General features: G+C 27.0%; 1 protein-coding gene across 3 annotated transcripts in view; it reads right to left on the minus strand.

Annotated features, from left to right (window-relative positions):
- The window catches only part of LOC100203821 (secretory carrier-associated membrane protein 2), an 87,672-nt gene that overhangs the window by 59,709 nt on the left and 6,112 nt on the right, over positions 1 to 21,851 (minus strand). The window contains exons 2-6 of one of the 3 annotated variants that reach the window (XM_065816318.1): positions 17,732 to 17,821; positions 4,720 to 4,824; positions 4,606 to 4,641; positions 3,601 to 3,673; positions 1,172 to 1,303 (exon numbers count right to left, since the gene is read on the minus strand). The exons of 1 other annotated variant lie outside the window; for it this stretch is intronic. In XM_065816318.1, the coding sequence (XP_065672390.1) occupies positions 1,172 to 1,303; positions 3,601 to 3,673; positions 4,606 to 4,641; positions 4,720 to 4,824; positions 17,732 to 17,821 (436 nt within the window). The remainder of the gene's footprint in view (positions 1 to 1,171; positions 1,304 to 3,600; positions 3,674 to 4,605; positions 4,642 to 4,719; positions 4,825 to 17,731; positions 17,822 to 21,851) is intronic. One more of the 3 variants, XM_065816320.1, reaches the window with a different exon arrangement.

Raw genomic sequence — 21,851 nt, forward strand, 5'->3', positions numbered from 1 at the left:
TGCGCATTTTATATTTATATTTTTGCGTGTTGTATTTGTTGTCAATAAAAAAGAACCTAGATTTATCAATTAAGACCAAGTTATGCAGAATTTTGAAGCAAGTTAATAAGTCATGTTTTAATTGCCTTATCTTAAGCGACTCCAAATCAACTGAAGTCAACTATAGTAAGTTAAATTGTTTAAGATTTTTTTGTGAAGCGTTTTTGCATGCTCTTAACTCCCTTTATTAGTTCAACATGATATGACAACCAAACTGGGAAGCAATATTTTAATATAAGCCTAATATATGTAGTGAAGGTTTTTGCTAAGATACTAGGATCGCGAGATTTAAGGCATTTTAAAATAAGGTATGCTTTAGTATTAGCTGCATGGATAATGTTTGAAATATGTTTTTTATAGTTAAGGTGAGAACCCAGAGTAACACTGAGATCTTTTATATTAAAAAAACCAAGCTAAATTATGACCTCCTAAGTTATAGTTAAAGTATTCTACAAACTAAACACTTGCTGGAAGAAATAGGTAATTGCCATGCTTCTGACCAAAGTACAACATTATTAAAAGCATTAACAAAGTGTGGCTATGATCCATGTTGCAAAATGAACTATATAACATGATGTCATCGGCATAAAGCTTTAAAGAGCAATCAAGATTGTTAATTGTAGCGGTTAAATTGTTGATATATAGTAATTCAAAATTGTCTCACTACAAAGAATTTAGAAAAAAATTAAAGTTTCTATGTTATATAATCCAAGCTTAATTACTTCGAAACTTAATTATTTAACTTTTTATGATGTAAATTTGTATATTAATGGAAAAAACTAATAAAAATGTATATTGAGTAATGTTATATATACTTGCGTTATGCAAAAAAATCTCATAAAAAGGTTAAAAAATCTCATAAAAAGGTATATTAATAAATATAAGCTATAGTATTAATTTTTTTTTCAATTTTAAGAACAAAAAACAAGTTACTTAACTTATATATAACATATGGGAATATTTAGTATAACCTTTATGTTACAAAATAGTTACTGTTGACAAGTTGATAATATTTTATACAATATTTAATAATATTATAATTTTATCCAATATTTATTTCTATTTTAGATTATTATTTTATATTTTGAAATAGTTGACAAAAAGACAAATTTTATTAAATAAAAAATCTTACATTGCCAAACATAGAATAATAAGCGACATGTTTTTTGTTTTTCAACAGGTATATCAACTTTAATGTCATGATAATAACATGGTTTAAAACAACAAAATGCCGGAAGTGGTGGAAAATTTTTAACTTGAATACCTGAAAAAAAAAAAAATAATAAAACACTATAGTGAGACTAAGAAAGAAAATTTCCTTTTAACTAGCTTTTAACTCTTTTTTCTTAAAATAAAAGTAATTAAACCAAGGTTTCAAGAAAACTTTTTTAAATTTAATTAGTTTGTTGCCAAATATTCAAAAAAACACACCCTTTTATCTGATGTATTAAGTTATTATTGTATATTAGTATTTTATATTATATATTAGTATTATTTTTAATAGTAGCATTTTAAAACACATTAAAATGTGTCTCATAAAACTAGACTCTATTTCTTATTTTCTATATAAGTACACAATGTATTTTTTTAAAGATTGTAATTTTAATGTTAGATAAAGTATATTCTGTAAAATACTACAATTTAGTCTATTTAAAAATTAATTTACTAGGTGTTAGTGCATGCTAATCAAAATATACCATTTTTACCTAATATTTGCCTTAAAAATATTTAGAAAGTGGGTTAAACATCAATTTCAAAAGAAATCAAAGAAAGAACTATTATCTTCCACCTGCTGGTAATTTTACAAGAAAAACGCAGTTGATTTTCAAGAATGTATTTCAGTTATGTGTCACTAAAACAATAGTTAAGTGGAAAAAAAACAGATAGCACATTAGATAAACTATTGGAAGACCCAGAAATTTGATGATAATCACTGATTATAATAGTATATACATAATTGAAAAATTTTTAAGTATAATGCCAAACAAATTGCACAAGAAATAAATCTAGCTTTTAAAAATGACTCAAAATGACAGTAGTTAGAAGATTAATTGATCGTAAACTTTGCTCATATACTACTGCTAGAAGAAACAATGCTTAAACAATCAGATTAGTTCAAAATGGCTACAATTTTGCAAAAAAATTCTCAAGATAAGTGATAATGAGCTTTAAAAAAAAAGTATTTAGCAATGTCTCCAATTATTTAGTTTTTAATAGAAAAAATATAGTAATAGTTTGAAGACACCATAATGAGACGTTTCATAATTGTTTTATTGCACCTTGGTGGAGGGAGTTCAGTTGGGATCTAGGGTTGTATCATAGATGATGGACCAGAACTATGCTACTTGTAACTGGTAGATCGGACCAATACAAATACATTGAGAGGCTTGAAAATCATTTGAATCCTACAAGAGGCTTATTTTTAGATGAGCCTGAACAGACGTTTGACATACAGATGACATACAGTTTAAAATGAAAAATCTTGAGTCTAAACTTATAATCTAGATTTTTGACCTTTTTACATATTTTTGTTATTTTTAAAATAAAATACCTTTAACTTTTTTTATTTTCTTGTTATTTTTTAAATGTTATAGAGAATTTCATAAATAGTAAACCGTATTAAAAATAAAATTACAAAAATAAAAACAAAGGCACTTTTTTAAGCACAAATAACTAAGAAACTACTAGTATTATTCTGAGTCTAAATTATTGATAACTATTGTATATTTTAAACGATTTGGGTAGGCTGAAAAGAAATGAGCACTTTTTAACAATTAATAAAAAATAATTTATAACTATTTTTTTATTACATAACTAAATTTTATATTTTTTTATAAGTTCTGCTTGATTGATTTCTCTAATGTGCTAGTTGAGCGAAGCACATTAGGGAAATGCAGGTCTGAATATAAAAACCTGAGCGCATCACGCTAAACCAAAAGCAACATCTATTTTAGGATGTAGGTCAACTTTTAAAGATGGTTTTGGTGGTTGTTTTAGCCCTAGTCCATGGTGATTCATGGTGTGATTTAAGTATAGTAATTACTTTTTATCAGTGATGAAATAGTCAAGCCTATCAAACATGTGGTACAATGATAAGAGGTTTATCTCTAATTGAGCTAATTAGTATTAAGTTGATTTAGTATCTATACACCAAGCTTGGAGGTCTTTCCTACTTTAAGCATGTTTTCTTGTTATGAAGTATGCAGTTTATTTCAAATGTCTCAAAACACAAGTCTGCAGGAACTAGACCTGTATCATGACATAACATTGTGCTTTTGCCTCATATACCAAGCCCTGACCTATTCGATTGCAATAATCTGTGTGGCTTCAGCTACTGAGTGGTTAGACTGAAACTCATCAAACAGTGCTGTAAATGGTGTTCAACACTTTTTTTTTTTTAAGACATAAAAGTTGCATTACAGAAACCTTACTCGATCTGATAGGCTATTTTACGGCTTATATATATTTAAATAAAGGAAACTCTAGGAATTTTTAGAAAAACTGCTCATTTTTTTTAGCCATTATATATCTTTTATTTCAAACTAAAAGTATAGTAAATACCAATTCTTTCATTTTGTTGCCTTTGAAGCTCTTGTTCTTTCCTATCTAACTCCGCAGCTTTTCTTTCCAGCTCCTAAAATATCATATTCAAACATTATATATACATATACATATATATATATATATATATATATATATATATATATATATATATATATATATATATATATATATATATATATATATATATATACAAAACTAGGTTAGCAGTCATATACTGTCTGTTCAAACCAAAACTCTCAGTTGATGCATATACACTCTGATGCGCTAATCACTTTAATTGAGTCAATGTATTGCGCCTCTCCTTATTTAAGTTAGTTGATGCATGTCACATATCGCAGTCGATGTCGCGCACTTTGCCTAACCACGCATATAATGTTTTGTTTTGACAACTTGGTTCTTCTGTCTAGTCCAGGATGTCGGATGACCAGGGTGCTTTCTATCAGAAAACGATTGAACAGTTTCAAGTCTTTTTAGGTTATCATATATTGTACTTCAAGCAAATCCTTCCTTTTCAAAATGATTTACGATTTTTTTTTTTAATATTAGGTTTATTTACAAAAAACATTTTTAGTCAATTTCAAAAAGATTCCTGTTCAGCTGCATTTAACCTCATTTTAAATAATTGTGTTTCAAATAATAAAGTTTATATTTTATAGAACGTTTATGCCTACGCATAAAACCACAAAAACTAATTATTATGCTCAAATAATGAAATTAGGATTTGTCCGATAACTTCCGCATCACCCGTTAGACATTAGAAAATATAAGTTTTAATATTTTTGTTTTATTGTTGTTTAAATATAAAGTTTTTAAGAATTATGTTTTTAAGTAAATTAAAAAATAAAAACATATTTTATTTTTATAGCACACTTTATTCAAGTTTTATCATTACTTATTTTCTCATTTGTGAAGAACTATTTTTTTTATTCAGATTATAATCTGAATAAAAATGAGTGAAAGAGAGAGAAAGAGTTAAATTTATCTATATAAAAATTTATTTACCTCTTGCCTTTGTTTCATTGCAGCATCTGTTGAACTCTATAGACATAATTCAAAATATTACAATGTATTATAATAATGCAATATTATAAAAAGTAAATAAAGTAAAAAACTTACATAACCACTCCCATACTGCTGAGAACTGTATGGAGGTAGATCAGTTCGAGTAGCTTGAAGGTTTGCTGGGGTAGAACCATAATTTGCAGCTGTTTGAGGATATACCTGTATAATCAAAATGAAAATAAAAATGCAAGACATTTAAACAATAAAATTATTTAGAATATCCAGTAAAAAAATATTAAATATTACTTTTTATTTTCTAGAAAAATTATATGGACACTATTACAGAATAATGGAAGAGTAAAAATTACAAAAAATTTTATTTAAAAATCTAATTATGTTACTTGTGGTTTTTCTTTTTTTTTTTAAATATTGTGGTTTTTAAATTTTTTTAATAAATTTTATTTGCTATGCAATAAAGTTTTTTAATACATATGTTTACAGTATTTGCTTGAAAGGAATAAATTAATTGCAATGATTCTAATAATTCCGAAAGTTCAAATCCAACACTTAGTAAAATATTTTTTAAGGTTTTTTCAAATAAAATTAACTTAAATAAAACTAAAATAGCAAAAATAAAATTAAAACTAAAATAAATAAAAATTATAACGATAAGTTATATTTATGTTTGGAATAAATAACTTTGAATCGTTTATCTTTACTAATGTTTTTATAATATTTTATAATATTATGCGAAACCCTTTTTAAATAAAGTAACAACTTAAAACTAAGGATTGTTTAATAAACGCGCACATTTAAAAGTTTAAAAAAAGATTCTTAACAATTCTTCGCACAAAAGTAAAAATAATTAAATCGTTTATTTAAAAAATTGAAATTTTTTTTATTTAAAAACATTTGAAATAAAAAATAAATACTTATATAAATATAAAAAAATATACGTTATCCATTAATGTTTTTATAAAAAATCATTAGCAGTGATTTGTTACTTTATTTAAATGCGTTTCAATAATATAAAAACGTTAGTAAAGATCAAAGTTATTTAATTCAAACAGCTTTCAAAAAAGTTTGTCCTTTTTTTTTTTTATTCTTAACAAAATCTTTAATGATTCTAATATAAAGTTTATTAAAGAGACCTTGGCTGAAATTAAAATTTTTTTTTTTAATTTTTACTTTTGTTATTTTTACTTATAAAAAAATCTTATATAATTAAATAATATAAATAAAAAAATATACAACTTTCAATGTTACTTTAATTAAAACCATTAGCTACTTTATTTAAAAGCGTTTTGCTAATAAAAAAATGTTAGTAAAGATAAATGTGTCAAAGTTATTTATTTTCAACGAAATTAAAAACAATCATTTCAGCGCAATTATTAAAAACTGTGGTTAAACCATCAAAACAAAATATTATTTGCGTAGTAATATAAAGACTTGAAATTGCACGCCTTCCTGGGCAAGCTTGCATATATAATCCACAAACTCAACTTGACTTAAAGATGTTTACATTTTACAGAGGTCTTTACATAATAGAATGGAATTTTTACATTTGTGTATAATAAAATGGAATTTTTACATTTGCACCATTGAACCAGTCATTTCGAAAAGGGCTAATATCTATGCTGCTAAAGAAATTAAACATAGAAGTAAATAAATAATAAACATATTTAACTTATGTAACTTTTATTTTTTTAAAAAAAACATAAATCATATAGAAGTTTTTAACTTAAATTTATAAACTAACTGTTAAAAGATTTCAGGTTCAATTTAGGGTTCAATTTTAAATTATGATGTTGTTATTAATTTACATAAGTTACATATTTACAAATTTCTTAAACTCCTATTAAAATGAGCTAATATTAAAAGGTGCCTTTTTTTTATTCAATGTTTGCCATCAGCTATGAGTCAAAAGACATGAGTGGTGCCCGCTACTAGTAATAGTGCCTACTACTCAGGGCTCGAATTAAGGTAAAAAAATCTAATTGCGATTTTTTTGTTGCTCATAACCCCTCCTCCACTCCTGCCGGAGGGGAGGGGCATTATTTATTATAACTTATTTATAATAACATATATAATAAGTCTCATTTTTGCATAAGATGTCATAACATTTACGTTCAGCAGTTGTAAAGTAGCTTTAGTTATAATTTACATTATTACTATTATTATATTGCATTAAATCTAACGGCTGTATTTTTGTAAAATCAATGAACTTGATATAATCTTCTTTTAATTAATTATTTTATTTTCTATTTTATTTACATATTTTAAACTGTTTAAAACAACTAAAATATTTAATTTTCTATAAATTTTTAACAGTAAAAAAAATTATTTAAAACTCTAACAAAACAATCTATAAATTTGAAACAGTTATAAAAAACTATTAAAAATGACGAAAACATTATCGCGATAAAATGTTAAACTTAACATTTTCACGAAAACCCGCACAATCACAAACAAGAATGATAATTAAATTTTTATTAAGTAAGTTTTCTTATCTAAGTAAACTTATCAAATTCCCATGATATTTCTATCTATTGCTTTTTCATTCAATGTATTTTTTAATAAAAGTTAGCGTTCACTTTTTCATTCAATAAAATAAAGCGAAAGAAAAAAATGTCTAAATAATAGAATCTTTTACATTCTTATACTTTTTTTGATTGCTAATAGAAAAAGTACTAGATCGTAATCGTAAATATTTTGATCGTTTTGTAATCATTTCACTAGTTTAATGCTTAAAATATTAAATTTTCTTCATGGCTTTCACTTTCTTCCAAATCCGATATTGTAACTGTCGCTAGATCAATGTCTGTTTTTCCTGACTTTCTTTTTCTTTTTTCCGGATAACAATGAAAATTTGCTGACAATCGTCTAACTTTATCATTATACCATTCGTCCATAGCAGTATCAAGTTCAAATTTGTCAATCTCAGGACCTTCTTCACTTATCCTAAGTAGAGATTTTAAGAGATCTCGTCTAAGACAACTTCTCCAGTCATTTTTTACGCGATTCATACATGAAAACATTCGTTCTACTTTTGCATTAACTTTCGCATTAACTTTCGCAAACTTTAAAGTTTTTTTTAAATAACTATTTAGAGTCTATATTGCCTTCCACTATTCTTCGCAAAATAAACTTATAAAAATATCATTAAATTTGTTCATAATGAATGAGCTAAATCGGAATAAAGCCCTTGAGAATTCGAGTTAAGAAAGTGACTTTTCAATCAATTAACTTTTATTTCTTTTTTCAATCAAAATCTTTTATTTCTTGATTCGAATAGGTATTTAATCGTTTGTTTTTTATAAATTTTTCCTTCCTTAAACAATCGGTCTTTTTCTTGCATTTGAACATTTTTGCTAATTGATTTTTTAAATCTTTTATTTTTCTTTTACTATATGCTCCACTTTAAAAAAAAAAATATCATTACAGAAGTCACTGCAGTTTTATACTGTAAAAGAACACTATATATTCGCGAATAGACTATCAATCTTCTAAAAAAAAAAAAAAAAAATCACGAAAAACAGAAAGATCACGAAAAAACAAATTTTAAGAAAAAACTAATTACGAAGGTGCGAAAAGTAATTGCGATTCATGATCGCGATACGCTTAATTCGAGCCCTGCTACTATTACTGTAATTAAGTCAACAATTTTATACAGAGATGAACATCACTTTTCTGTTTATAAAGTGACATAATACTTATTTTAAATTGATTATAAATAATTCAAATTCATCAAAATAATGCAACAAATGATGAAGTGTTCCTAGAAACTAATGTTTCCAAACATTTGTCGTATACAGTTAATGATTGTTCAGTGATAGATTGATAGTTAAAGATAATTGGTTGTATATAGATACTGATAGTTCAGTGATAGATTTGTACACATTTTTAATAATTTTAGTTAATTTTAGAATATCTCGATAAAAAAAAATATTTACCTTTCAAATCTTTATTTGCACCATAAAATTCTTATTTATTTATTAGATAAAATGTATAACTAGTGTTTTTTTTATATGTTTTAATCTTATTGTTATAAATTTATTGAAATAACTGTTAACTAAGTTACAAAAAACATTTATTACATATTAATCTGAATTAGATTTAAATGTTAAAAAAAATGATTTTTTATTGTTTGAGGATTATTTATTGATTTTAATTTTTTTTTCTTTATCTTTTATTTTCCTTGCAATAATCAGAAATTTTATGTCTTGATCAAAACAATTATGTTTTTTATTTTTGATTTCTACTTTTATTATTATGATTTTCTTTTTGATGTTTTAGCGTATAAAATATTTTTAATGTAAAACTTTAGGTTGTTGGTAGAGTTATCAAAACTAGATCTTATATTAGTATCATTAGTAAGTGACTGGGGTTAAAATTTGACCAGGGCCAAGTTTGATACAAAGGTTAGATTAAAGAAAACTAACGCTTTTTTATACTTTGAATTAAAAAAGATTGGAATGAGTTACAAAGTTGATTTTTTTTTATTGAATGCTTATTATGTCTAGAACAAAAATAAAGAAAGAAGAGAATTAAATTTCTTCAGTACAATAAAATTTTCTAATTTTTATCTTGATGGGAGTCATAAGATTTTGCACAAGGTGAAATCTACAGTGAGATAACAGGTAAGAGAAGGTGAGATCTACAGTGAGATCACAGGTGAGAGAAGGTGAGATCTAGCCAATGCAAATTTTAACAAAAATAAAAAAATTGGAATTCAGAATTCTAAATTAAATATTTTCGGAATTAAGTCAAATTCTGTAAATATTTTAAATTTTATTATTATCTTCTTGACAATGGAGAATGTTATTAATCCACAAAATTTCAGCATTTTCATTCAAGAAAACTAAATCCAAATTCTTCAGTCTCATCATGCTCAGTTTTATTATAAGTTTGTTCAATTAAGTCAACATTTTCATCTTCAACAAATTCCTCATCCGATTCTTTGAAGTCATTTCCTTGATCTTCTACACTAACTTTTTCTGTATATGTGTAAGCCACCAATTTAGTTGTATTTGAATTATTATACAGAACATCAATTACAGCTAAATGTATCGCGTGTGCGAAGCACAACTGCTGATTACATGGTAAAAGCCATCCTTTTTGCATCACAGCTGCCCCATCCGTTGTTATAGATATATTATCTTATTGATATTTGCCTTGCAATGTGGTTTTCAGAGCCGTAATGCATTTCTCAGCAGGGTAACGTCCTTCAACAGGAACTAAACCTAAATTCCAAAACCGTCGGTTTCTTAAAGATGTCCATTCATCTAGAGTTAAACAAAACTGTTTTCCATCTTTTTTTAAATTAATAAAATTTCAGCCTGTATTTTTTGTGTGTATTCTAAAACCATTTTGCGAATTGAGTAAGGCGATTTTGGTAATACAAAATCTCGAGCGCCTCTAGCCAAAAATAAATTTCTCAAATCAATAGACGTACAGAAAACTTTGAATGGCATATTATCCAAGGCACAAATTTATTATACAATTGCATAAAGTGATTCATCTTTTTTGTTGACTAAATAATTTGTAATCATTTTTGATGCGCTGCTTTCGGAAATTCATCTTGCATGACATCTCCATTTAATTCATTAATACTGTATATTGTTCTTAAATGCAATGTTTTTGTTGAACCAGTGGATTTAACTATTTCATAACATATTTTACATTTTGCTATTAGATTTTTTGATCTTCTTAGAAAATGAATCTAAAAATAGAACTTTTATTTTTAAATTGCTTTCTGTATTCCAAATAACTTTCTTTTGAAGACATTTTAGGATGTACTATTGATAATAATTTAACTTGTTAAACAAAAACAAAAAATTAAAATTAAATAATTATCAAATAATGTTGTTAAATTAAAACTGCTATTATTCCTGCTATTATTTGCTTACCTACTTAAAAAATATTGATGATATGTACTTAAAAATTATTGATCCAAATAATTCAATACACACCACACTCGAATAAACCAACATCAACACAGCTGGAAATCATAAAATATAAGACACAAACACGAAGTTATACGAAATATAAAAATTATTACATATGGATATAAAATGAAGACATAAAACTATTAGCTGCAATTTAGGAATGTTTTAACACTCGAATAAACAAACATCAACACAGCTGGAAATCATAAAATATAAGACACAAACACGAAGTTATACGAAATATAAAAATTATTACATATGGATATAAAATGAAGACATAAAACTATTAACTGCAATTTAGGAATGTTTTCTCTATGTCTACTTTTATTATGCAGAATAACTGTAATTTAGCATTGTTTATGCCTTCTTAAAGAATTAGAATATAGAATATTTATATGTACAGAAACGAAAATGCAATTTAAAAGTTAGAGAGAGCACAAAAAAATCAATTTTAATTTTGTAATTCGCTGGGAAATTTTCGGAATTCGAAACTATATTATGAATATGAATTCCAGAATTCTCAAATATGAATTTTGAGATGCAACCCCTAGTGAAATCCATACTCTATGGTGGTTTTATCCCACTTCTTCTTAAAGTCAGTACTTGATTTTGCTTGCCTAAACATCTTACATAATTTAGCTTTAATAATTGCCCAATATTGGGCAAAGTTCAGTACAATTTGAGGGATTATATGTTCTAGGTATAAAATTGATATTATTGGCATTGTAGAAATTTAACGTAGATTTAGAGGAATGACAAGACACTAGTTCAGACCATATGATTGCATTACCATCATGGGCGTTCCACGTCGGTAGTTATTTTTGTTATTAGTTGTTATGAAAAATTGTCTAAATAAATATTCTTGTGCTTGCAAGATGATAAAGAGAAGTTTTCTTATATTTCTTTTATGATTTCTTTTTTTATGCATCATATAACAGATTTTTTTTTTCTGCTGAACATTTTTGATGGAAAAGTTAGGTTATTAAAATAAAATTTACTTTGTTTTTTGTTAACATAATTTAAACTGTTTTACGTAATCGTCATTGAAACTTTATGAGTAGTTTTTATAAAGTTAATTACTTCATTTGTTTTACTGTTAAAACAATATTTTTAGACTTGTTTAAATGTTAAATAATGATATAAAGTGGCTCGACTAAAATGGCTTACAGTTTATGTTAAATGGTTTTACATGTACATAAACGACACATCATTTTATGCTTAAAAACATATATATATATATATATATATATATATATATATATATATATATATATATATATATATATATATATATATATATCAGGCTTGGACAGGATTGTTTTGATGGCTCAAATGTTTTAGGAATGAAAAAAGAAATGCAAAGCTAAACTTAAACTAGGAAGAAAACTCAAAAAAAAAAAAACTAAAGAAAAAAGTAAACAATTCCTTACAAAAAAGAAAATATATATAAGGGGAAAAAATATATAAGGGAAAATTACTTATCATTATACTTTAATTGGGTTTAAAACAAATTACTTAAAAAATTATCTTTTGATACATTTTTTGAAACAAGTTTCGCAAACATTTTTTGAAGCAAGCTACACAAAACCCCATTAAATTACATAATAAATTACTTCTAATGATTGTTTAATAAATGAACTAATCTTATTTAAACTATTAAAAAGTTTATATATATTTTTAAATATATATAAAACTTTTTAATAGTTTTCTGGGTGAGAGTGGATATTTCAATTCTGTTAATTGTTGTTTATAACAGCTTTTTAGTGGGTTTTCAAAAGTTTCTAACATTGAATTAAGTAATAAAAGGCTAATTTATAAAATATAAAGTACATTTTTAACAATATTTAAAATTAAAACTTGCTTGTTAAGTTTTCTTTGCTCAGTTAAGAATTCATTTTATTTATTAAACATATGCATACTATATTATCTAGTATTTTTGAGTATATTTACATTATTATGCATTATTATTTTCACAAAAATTCACAAAAAATATTTTAGTTAAAATAAGAGCAACCCAAGATAGATTCAATTTATCTTAAACTCATGTAACTTTAATTTCTTGTTAATTTCTAGTTCACACTAAAATAATAATAAACACAAGTAGAAATATAATGATCAGGGATATCCAAATCATGTTTCTGTGGGAAATCATCCACTAAATACAGTTTTGATTTAAAATTAAAAATACTTCAAAAAATAATGCCTTTTGCAGTAGGTATTGCATATAAACTTGTACATGTTACTTTCTCCAAAAGATATGTTTGGTAGTTGATCAACATTTAACTTTATTCGAATATCCAACTCAATATAAAAATAACCATCAAAATGGTTAGAAATTGAAAGTTCAAGTTCACTATTTCACTTTCTTTTGAGAAGTTGAGTTTGTTAACAGTTCTAGTTGAACTTTGCGTTCACAATTGATTATTGCAAACTACTTGTGACTCAAAAGACTGAATTGAATTAGCTTAATGAAATTAATGAAATTAAAAATACTCCATTTGTTTCAAATGTACATATAGAGAGATTTCCATTTTCGTCTTCAGAAATTCAAAGCTTGAAGACGTCTTAGAGCCAAAAACTTTTTGCTTTATCCCAAGCATTAGATTCAATAAACCCTGTATGATAAAACCCAAAGTGATGTTGTTGTTTTTTTTTTATTGTATCTTTAAGCAATTTAGGAAACTCAAGTACAAGTGCTGATCAATGTTTTTGAGTAGAGGCGCTTAAAAAATCTATTAATAAGGGCTGCTGCAATCCTGAGTGTGTGAGGCAAACATTGCGTATTTTATCTAAGGCTCTAAACAATGTTTCTAGAAATGAATTTGTGTTTTCGATTACCCAGCAACACTTAGTAACCATACTAGACTGATTAGCTTGTAATGTTGTCAATTGTTTTTGACTTTTTTCTATACATGCAAGCATTTTTAGCTCTAAACTGTAAGTATTTCTTAAATTATTTAGACATTCTCGAAAGCCTCTATCAAGTAATATAATATCACCTGGATGAAACAAATCTCTAAGCTTTTATCTCTAATGCCTAATAGTACATCATTCATGATTGAAGAGTAATTTTTTGTTGCCTCACAAAGTCTAAATACACCAAAAAATTTTCAATTTGATATCGAAAATAAGAAAGATTTGACTGTATGTTGTTTTTTTTCTGTTTGCTGAATGTTTTTTGTTGAAAATAGTTGTTGCTGCTCTTTTGACAATAACAGTAAGTTCTTTCAACAACTAATATCAACTGAGATTCTTTAGCATTAAATATTTCTTTGGCTAATTCTCTATTATTTGCTAACCATTCACCTCTTGTTAGGTGACCTGTTCCAAAATTATTAGGGATGAAATCTTTGACAAAAGCATCTTTGACCTGTTGCAAATATCGAGATACTTCAAAAAGAGAATCAATACAAAAATAATCAGCAATAGTGTATTGATCAATGCCAGTTTTTAGCAAAAATAGAAAGACAGTCAGAACTTGAGATTTAGATCTACTACTTGAGTTTCTAAGTGAAATCAAAGCTCTGCTAAAATCTTCAAATTGTTGTCTATTGAACCCAGTAGTTTGTTGGCAAATAGATTCAGTTAGCTTTGATATATTTGAAATTTTTATAAATAAACTATGCTGAGCATAAGATCAAAACATCTCTAGTAAAGAACTAACTTTTCCACCAAACTTGATACATTGCTTTGGTTTCTTTCTTGCCTTTTTTTTAGCTCAACAAAAGAAATTTTATTTAAACTCAATTAGAAAACTATTTGAAGACTTTGGTTTTTGTTGATTGTTTCTTTTTTTTTTTTTTGGAACATCAACTTTGTTTCTAAAAAACTCAAGATACGCCACGCTTATTTTTGACTTTGTTCAATTTTTTGAAATAACATCCACATAACACGTAAAGTTATTTCACTTATTCTTAGTTTTATCTTGAAAAAAAATTAAAACCTAGTTTATTCCAAACTGTTAATCTCGCCATTTTAATACTTTTTTAAGCAAACAACTTATCTACACTCGTTAGGAATACTCTTCAATTGCATTAAGCAGTTACTATAGCCAAAGTCTTAAAAATTGGAAGACTTTTTGTTATTTCTAGTTGTTTTTTTTTAATTAAGAGATTAATTAATTGTATTGTACATATAAACAATAGGTAGTGATTTATGATATTTATTTAAACTTAAACCAAATGGGGCAAAAACTTGATGGTTGTATGCCTAACCTCTTTATCATAAAAAATAAATGTCTATATAAAAAGTAAAAAATTATAAGCATGGTCAGTTACAGCGTGGGATTGCACATCATTTCTGCCCAAGCCTGATGTATGTATGTACATTATAAGCATGGTCAGTTACAGCGTGGGATTGCATATCTTTCTGCCCAAGCCTGATGAATGTATGTATGTATGTATATATGTATGTATGTGTGTATATATATATATATATATATATATATATATATATATATATATATATATATATATATATATATACATATATATATATATATATATATATATATATATATATATATATATATATCAAAGGTGTACACTTGTGGCCAATTGGCGGTACTAAGCGACCAAATTTTGTGAAAGGCGACTATTGATTTTAATCAGCAGTTCTAGTTTTTCAAGAATTCTATAAAAAGAAAAGTAACTACAATTGTAATAAAACTATTTTTAGAAAGCCAGTGTCAAAGTTTTTTAATTTTTTTTTTTTTACAAATTTTATTTAAGGATTTAGAGATAAAGTAATAAAAGTAAATTTGCCAAAAAAAAATACTTTGACAGGCCTTGTTAAGGAGCATTACCCAGCTCACATTTTTGTAAATGTTGCAAGCAGGCTTAGTCGGGAAGTGAGTGCGATTGCACTCTATTCCTGACCATGCAAATTATATCTAGTTGCAACAACTTGGCCACGGCTTTTTAGATGTTTTGAGAACATTTAAATTTATGTATGTTTCCATGTATGTCGGAAACTTTTTAACAGGCTAAAACAATTAAATTCGTAACAATCTTATGTAACCAAATGTTTCAATATTAGCAAAGCAGTTTTAAACTAAGCGATGATTTACTTTAATTGATCAATTATAAAAAGAAAATTTTTAATTTTATTTTTAGAATTATATAAAGTTAAGTAAATTTTATTAAGAATTATAATAAACAATTATATATAATAATAATAGAGATTAGTTTTTTATTTTTTAAATGTAAGTCTTTTAAAAATGTTTGTACGATCGATTTTATAAAAACAAGACTTTCAACAACAACTGCTTTTTCAATAAAATTCAAAAAAAATCATCAAAGTTAATAAAATTATTAATTAAATTAACTTACAGGCAACAGAACACAAACATACATATATACAAAGTGAATTATGTGTGGATGAACACCTTCCCAGAGATTTGAACAAAACACAAACATACATTTATATAAATTAACTTAGGGGTGAACCAACACCACGCCATCAGTCCATACAGAACAAAAACATACATATATATAAAAAAGCCTACTCACTAAATACATCATATGCAATATTGTGAAGCAGCTCCACTTCCTCTTCATAAATATATTTTAACTTTTTAGTTTAACCATTAAAGTTTGCTTTATAATAATGCAATAAAAACATGCTTCTAGTTTGCAAAAGACAAAATAAAATCATAATTTACTTAACATACTTATTAATTTATAATATATATAGTAAAATAAACCGATAGACTTAAGTAAAATTATTAAAGTTATTAAATGTATACTTAGTGTGTAGTTTGGAAACTAATCATTATAGATCGCTGTTTCAGAGGTCTTTTCTGGATTGCAGAATTTTTTTAAACATAAAGATACTGCTAAAAGTAAAGGTTGTCATAATATTTTCATAGTAACGCAACGAATTAATTATTTCTTTTGTTTATCTTACTTAAGAAGAATTTTTAAATATTTTAAACATATTATATATTGCAAACTATGCAAAGCATTAAATGGTTATAAAAATATATTTACTTTTTTCTTTATTATTTAATTCACGTTAGTTTTATTAGAACCTTGTTGAAATAAAACATAAATACTTAAATAAAGAATTATATTATACGCTTTGATTAATTGAAGAACATTTCTTTCTTTACTAAATGATCATTAATAGTAAATTGTTACTTTTTATATAAGTGTCACTTAATTTGATAAAAAAATTATAAAAGAGAAAATTTTAGAAATAATTTATTCTAAACATAATTTATTTTGTTTTATTTTTTTTCTTCGATAGAATTCATTTCTTTTTTTACTTAACTTTTTTAGTAGTTATCTTCTGTCACGTTATATTTTTTTAAATGTTCTCAAAGCTAATCTAAAAAGACGTGGCTATGTTGTCGCAACTAAATATTTTATGTGTGGCCAGAGTGGGATCGCACCCGTTTCCTGACCAAGCCTGTGAAAGTGTTCAGTTAAGAAAAAACGTTATTGTAGTCAGAAGTGTTCAGGTAGTTTATGTGACGTTTATTTAGAAAATATAAGGCTATATAAAGCATCTAATTGAGAACTTTTTAAAGAAACAAATTGTTTTATAAAAAAAATCATTTTAAAAGACTTTATATTAAATATGATTTTAAAAATTTAAATTTAGTTTTGAAGGAATGTAAAATAGTAAAATATTGAATGTTAAATTTAGTTTCAAATGAATGTAAAATAGTTTCAAAATTTTTATTAAAGAAGTTTTTTTTTATGGTCTGCTAACTAATATGTTACATAAAACATGTCTATCCATCATAAATTATCATAGACTATGATATGCAAAAGCTATATTTTCTCTGATAATTAGGCTGCCATGAAAATCAGAGGTTGATCGAATGTTGCTATCTCTCAAGAATATTTTCATTTAATTTTTTTAAATATGAAACTCTATAAAACCATTTTATTTATTAGTTTATTAAACCATTATGAAAACTTGGGCACCAAAATTGTTTTTAAGAACAATTTTAAATATGACCTAATCAGTTATCTAAACACAAGAGTCTTAAGAAATGAATTTACATAACCTTAACTATTACATAGGATAAGCTTTTTGTTTTGTTTTAAAAAAAAATTTTCTTTTAAATGTTTAAAGGAAAGTACGAGTTTACAAATTTGAAAAGACTTTTGTTTTCAGTAATGAAGAGTATATTATACAAAATCAAAATTAAGCTTAAAGAATCTTACGGTTGTTGGTGATTTTTTAGTTTGATCATCAGCAAAAGGATTGTAATCGTTAACTTGTTTAACTGTAGATGGTGGTGCGTTTGGTGAAGCCTGATTTAAAATAAAATGTTTTAAAAATTTAATTCATGTGTATTTGTGTGTGTGTCTATATATATATAGTGGTGTACACTGGATTTTTAGATGTATGAGTTTTGACACTTACAGGCATTGTGCAAACTCCAAACTTTAGTATGTTTATGCTTATATCAAAAAAGAATGTTTTGCAAAGAATTGGGGTGATTGGAGCTTGGGGAGCTTGGGATTGGAGCTTGGCAACAAGTTTATAAAATATTTTCTTTACTATTATTATCTAAATTTATATTTATCAACAAATTTCAAATTTCATGCAATAATCTCTTATTTTTCAAAAACTATGACCATATAAAGTTTTAACCCCCCTCAATTTGAGGGGGCTGTAAAGATTGCAGGGTCATAAAAACTGAACACTAAGAGATTATTGCATGAAACTTGAAATTTATTGATGAATATGAATTTAGATAAAAATAGTAAAGAAAATATTTTATAAACTCGTTGCTCCCATGTTAAGGGCCGGGTGGGCCCAAAAATTAAGGTTTTTTTGTTCCCAAGCTCCAATCACCCCAATTCTTTCCAAAACATTCTTTTTTGATATAAGTATAAACATACAAAAGTTTGGATTTTGCACAATGCCTGTAAGCGTCAAAACTCAAACATCTAAAAATCCAGTGTACACCACTGATATATATATATATATATATATATATATATATATATATATATATATATATATATATATATATATATATATATATATATATATATATATATGTATATACAACCCTCGGAATTAGAAAAAATGAGGTCAAAAAATTTGACACAAGTTTTACCATGAACACTTATGTTGGCAGTTAGGTTGCCGACTTGAGGTTGCCGACTTGACTATATATGTATAATTAAAACCTTAATCAGTGTCTATAATATTATAGACACTAATTAAGTGTCTATAATTTAATAGTTATACACAATCAGTGCCTATAATTTAATAGTTATATTAATTTAATATAACTATTAAATTATGCATAAACAAGGCCGGCGAGCGCAGGTGTCAAGTGGATGGGGGTGCCTTATGAGTTTTAACTTTCTCTAATTTGCCGACTAGAGATAGTCTAAGTCCTATTTTGCCGACTGTATCTAAAAAGGATTCAAATTTGCCAACTGAAGGTGAAAAAAGATCCTAATTTGCTGACTGTTGTAAACCATAATAAAATAGTAAAACCATAATAATATTGTTGTAAACCATAATTAAAAAGTCTTTCATGTATATTTTGGCTTTTATCAAATATAAGAAAAAGGCTATACAAGAACTACAAACATCTATCGTATATAAACAGCAACTAATAACCGTATGTATAATAGATTATATATAAATAGCGTTACTAATAACTGTAATATTCAGAAGATGGGAAGTGACGTCATTAATATTATATTGCATTATTACTTAAATTATAACAGTCTTCTCCACATTAGGAAAGTTTTAGGGCGGAGAGTATAGACTTAATCTCTGATATTATACTAGGAAAGAAAGTAGTCGTTGAGATACTTTGGCCTCTTCCTAACGCGTCCTGTTCTTAAGGGTATGTTAGTAAGATTATCGGGAGTAGTAACTTTCTGCATAGGCTGACTAGGTACCGCTCTTGTAGGTGACTGATTACAAGGGACACTATCTATAATTGAATTCTCAACTAATTGGCTTGAAGTTACTTCGTTGGTTTCAATTAGTTCTTCTTGGTTTGTGTTTATTGAATTGCTGGTATTGTTGATCATCTGTTCAATGTTCAAATCACCGGATTGTTGTTGAACTGATTCTGTTGGGGGATTTAGGTCTTCTAGTGGGGCGAGGTCTTTTGTTGAAACAGTATCAATTTTTCCATTTTGAAATTTTATTCGAGTGTAGTGGGGCGATATTGTTTCTAGCAGTTGAACTCTGTCAACGAGTGGATCTCCTTTCATTCGTACTTGATGTCTATAAAGGATTGTGGAATCCTGTTCTGTTAAGAAGTTAAGTAAAACAGTGCCTATTATTGATGAGCGTTGAAAACTCATCATCCTCTGATGGGGTGTTTCGTTAGTGACGGTACACAGAAGTCCTCTTATGGAGGACAAAGCCATTTGCAATACTATTTCCCATTTCTCTTTTCCTAGACTTAAGGTTTTCAGAGCTAGACTAACAGCTTTTAGTATTGTTCCGTTTATTCATTCACACTGACCATTGCCTTGGGGATGGTAAGGAGTGGTTCTAGTTTTAATTACTCCGTTCTTTTCTAGAAAAACTTTAATTTTTAAGCTTTCGAACTGAGTTCCACGATCTGTATGAATAGATGATGGTGCACCAAATAATGAAAAGAGGCTAAGAAGGTGTCGTATAACAGTTTCAGCTGATATGTCTTGACAGGGGAATGCAAATGGGTAGCGTGAGTACTCGTCAACCACCACGAGGATGTATTTGTTTGTTGTAGTGGATTGTAAAAGTCCAACAAAGTCCATCAATAAGCGTTCCCAAGGCCTTGTTGCCTGAATGAGACGACCTGTGGGTGGTTTGTAAAAACGTGGTTTGAGTTCATTGCAAGTTGTACATTGGTTTGTTAATTGTTTGATTTCTGCGGTGGAGTATGGCAGATTTCTGGTTTTGCAGTAATGTATCATTCTTGTAACTCCGGGATGGCATAGCTGGGAATGGATACTGTAAAACGCTTTAGTGTTATTTACAATCTAGCAACATCTTGAAAGGGCATCTGCTACAATGTTTTGGTTCCCCGGCCTGTATGAGATTGTATAATTAATATCAGCTAATTCTAAACGCCATCGAGTTAATTTTTCATTTTTTTATTTTTGTTGCATTCTGTTTATTGAAAATAAGGGAAATGGATTTTTAGTCGGTTATTATATTAATATATGGTACTGATTTAATCAAATGCCTCCATCTTCCACAGCACTCCACTATGGCAGCCGCTTCTTTTTCAACATGCTTCCTTTCGGCATTAGTTAATGTTCTTGAAAAGAAGGCAACTGGCCTGCCAAGTTGTAATAGTGTTCCTCTGAGTGCTGAGTCGGAGGCACCAGTTTCTATTGTTAATGAAACTTTTAAATTAGGGGAGGTTAGACAAGCTTCTACAAGTTTATTTTTGAGTATTTTTATTGCTTCTTTGGCATGTGGGGTTAAACCCTTTGTTGGAAAATTGTCTCTTGCTTGAGTAAGTGGGAGAGTTAATGCTGTGCAATTGTGTGTCCACTTAGCGTAATAAGCAAATAAACCTATCATTCGGTTTAGCTCTTTTAACGATCTTGGCTCAGGCATATTTATCAGCGCTTCGTATCTTTTTGGATCTGGCTTTATAGTTCCATTTTCAATAATGTGGCCTAAGAATTCGATATGAGTTTTTTTAAAGTTACTCTTTTCTTGGTTTATCTCAATGTTGGCGATTTTAGCTGCGTGTAGAAAGCGACTAAGATTTTTATAGTGCTCTTGGGCATCTTTTCCATCAATAATTATATCGTCGAGATAAGCGTATGTGTTTTCAAGTTTATTATCCTGAATGAATTCATCCATTACTCTTTGGAAGATTGGTACTGCGTTTGTACATCCAAAGGGTAAGCGTTTGAACTCATATAATTTGCCATTAGCTTCAAATGCGGTTAGTTTGTAATCTTCAGGTCGTATTCTCACTTGATGATACGCCGATTTGAGATCAATTGTGCTAAAAATTTTATGCACTGCTATTTTAAGTATTAAGTCATCGATTTGTGGTGTAGGATATGAATCGAGCAGAGTGTGTAAATTAATTGTATTCAAATAATCGATCATGAGGCGATTTTTATTTCCTGTTGATACTACAAAACATTGAGCTCGCCCTTGGCGAGCTCAATGTTTTGTAGTATCAACAAGAAATAAAAATCGCCTCGTCATCAATTATTCGAATACAATGAATTATGTCGTTTTTTAGTAAGCGGTTTATTTCATCTGTTATGACGGAGATTTTTTTGGGAATACGTCGTGAGGTTGTAGCTACTGGTTTTATTTTGTTAATATCGACTCCAGGAATTA

The sequence above is a fragment of the Hydra vulgaris genome, chromosome 13 (genome assembly GCF_038396675.1).
Source record: "Hydra vulgaris chromosome 13, alternate assembly HydraT2T_AEP".
Lineage (NCBI taxonomy): Eukaryota > Metazoa > Cnidaria > Hydrozoa > Anthoathecata > Hydridae > Hydra > Hydra vulgaris.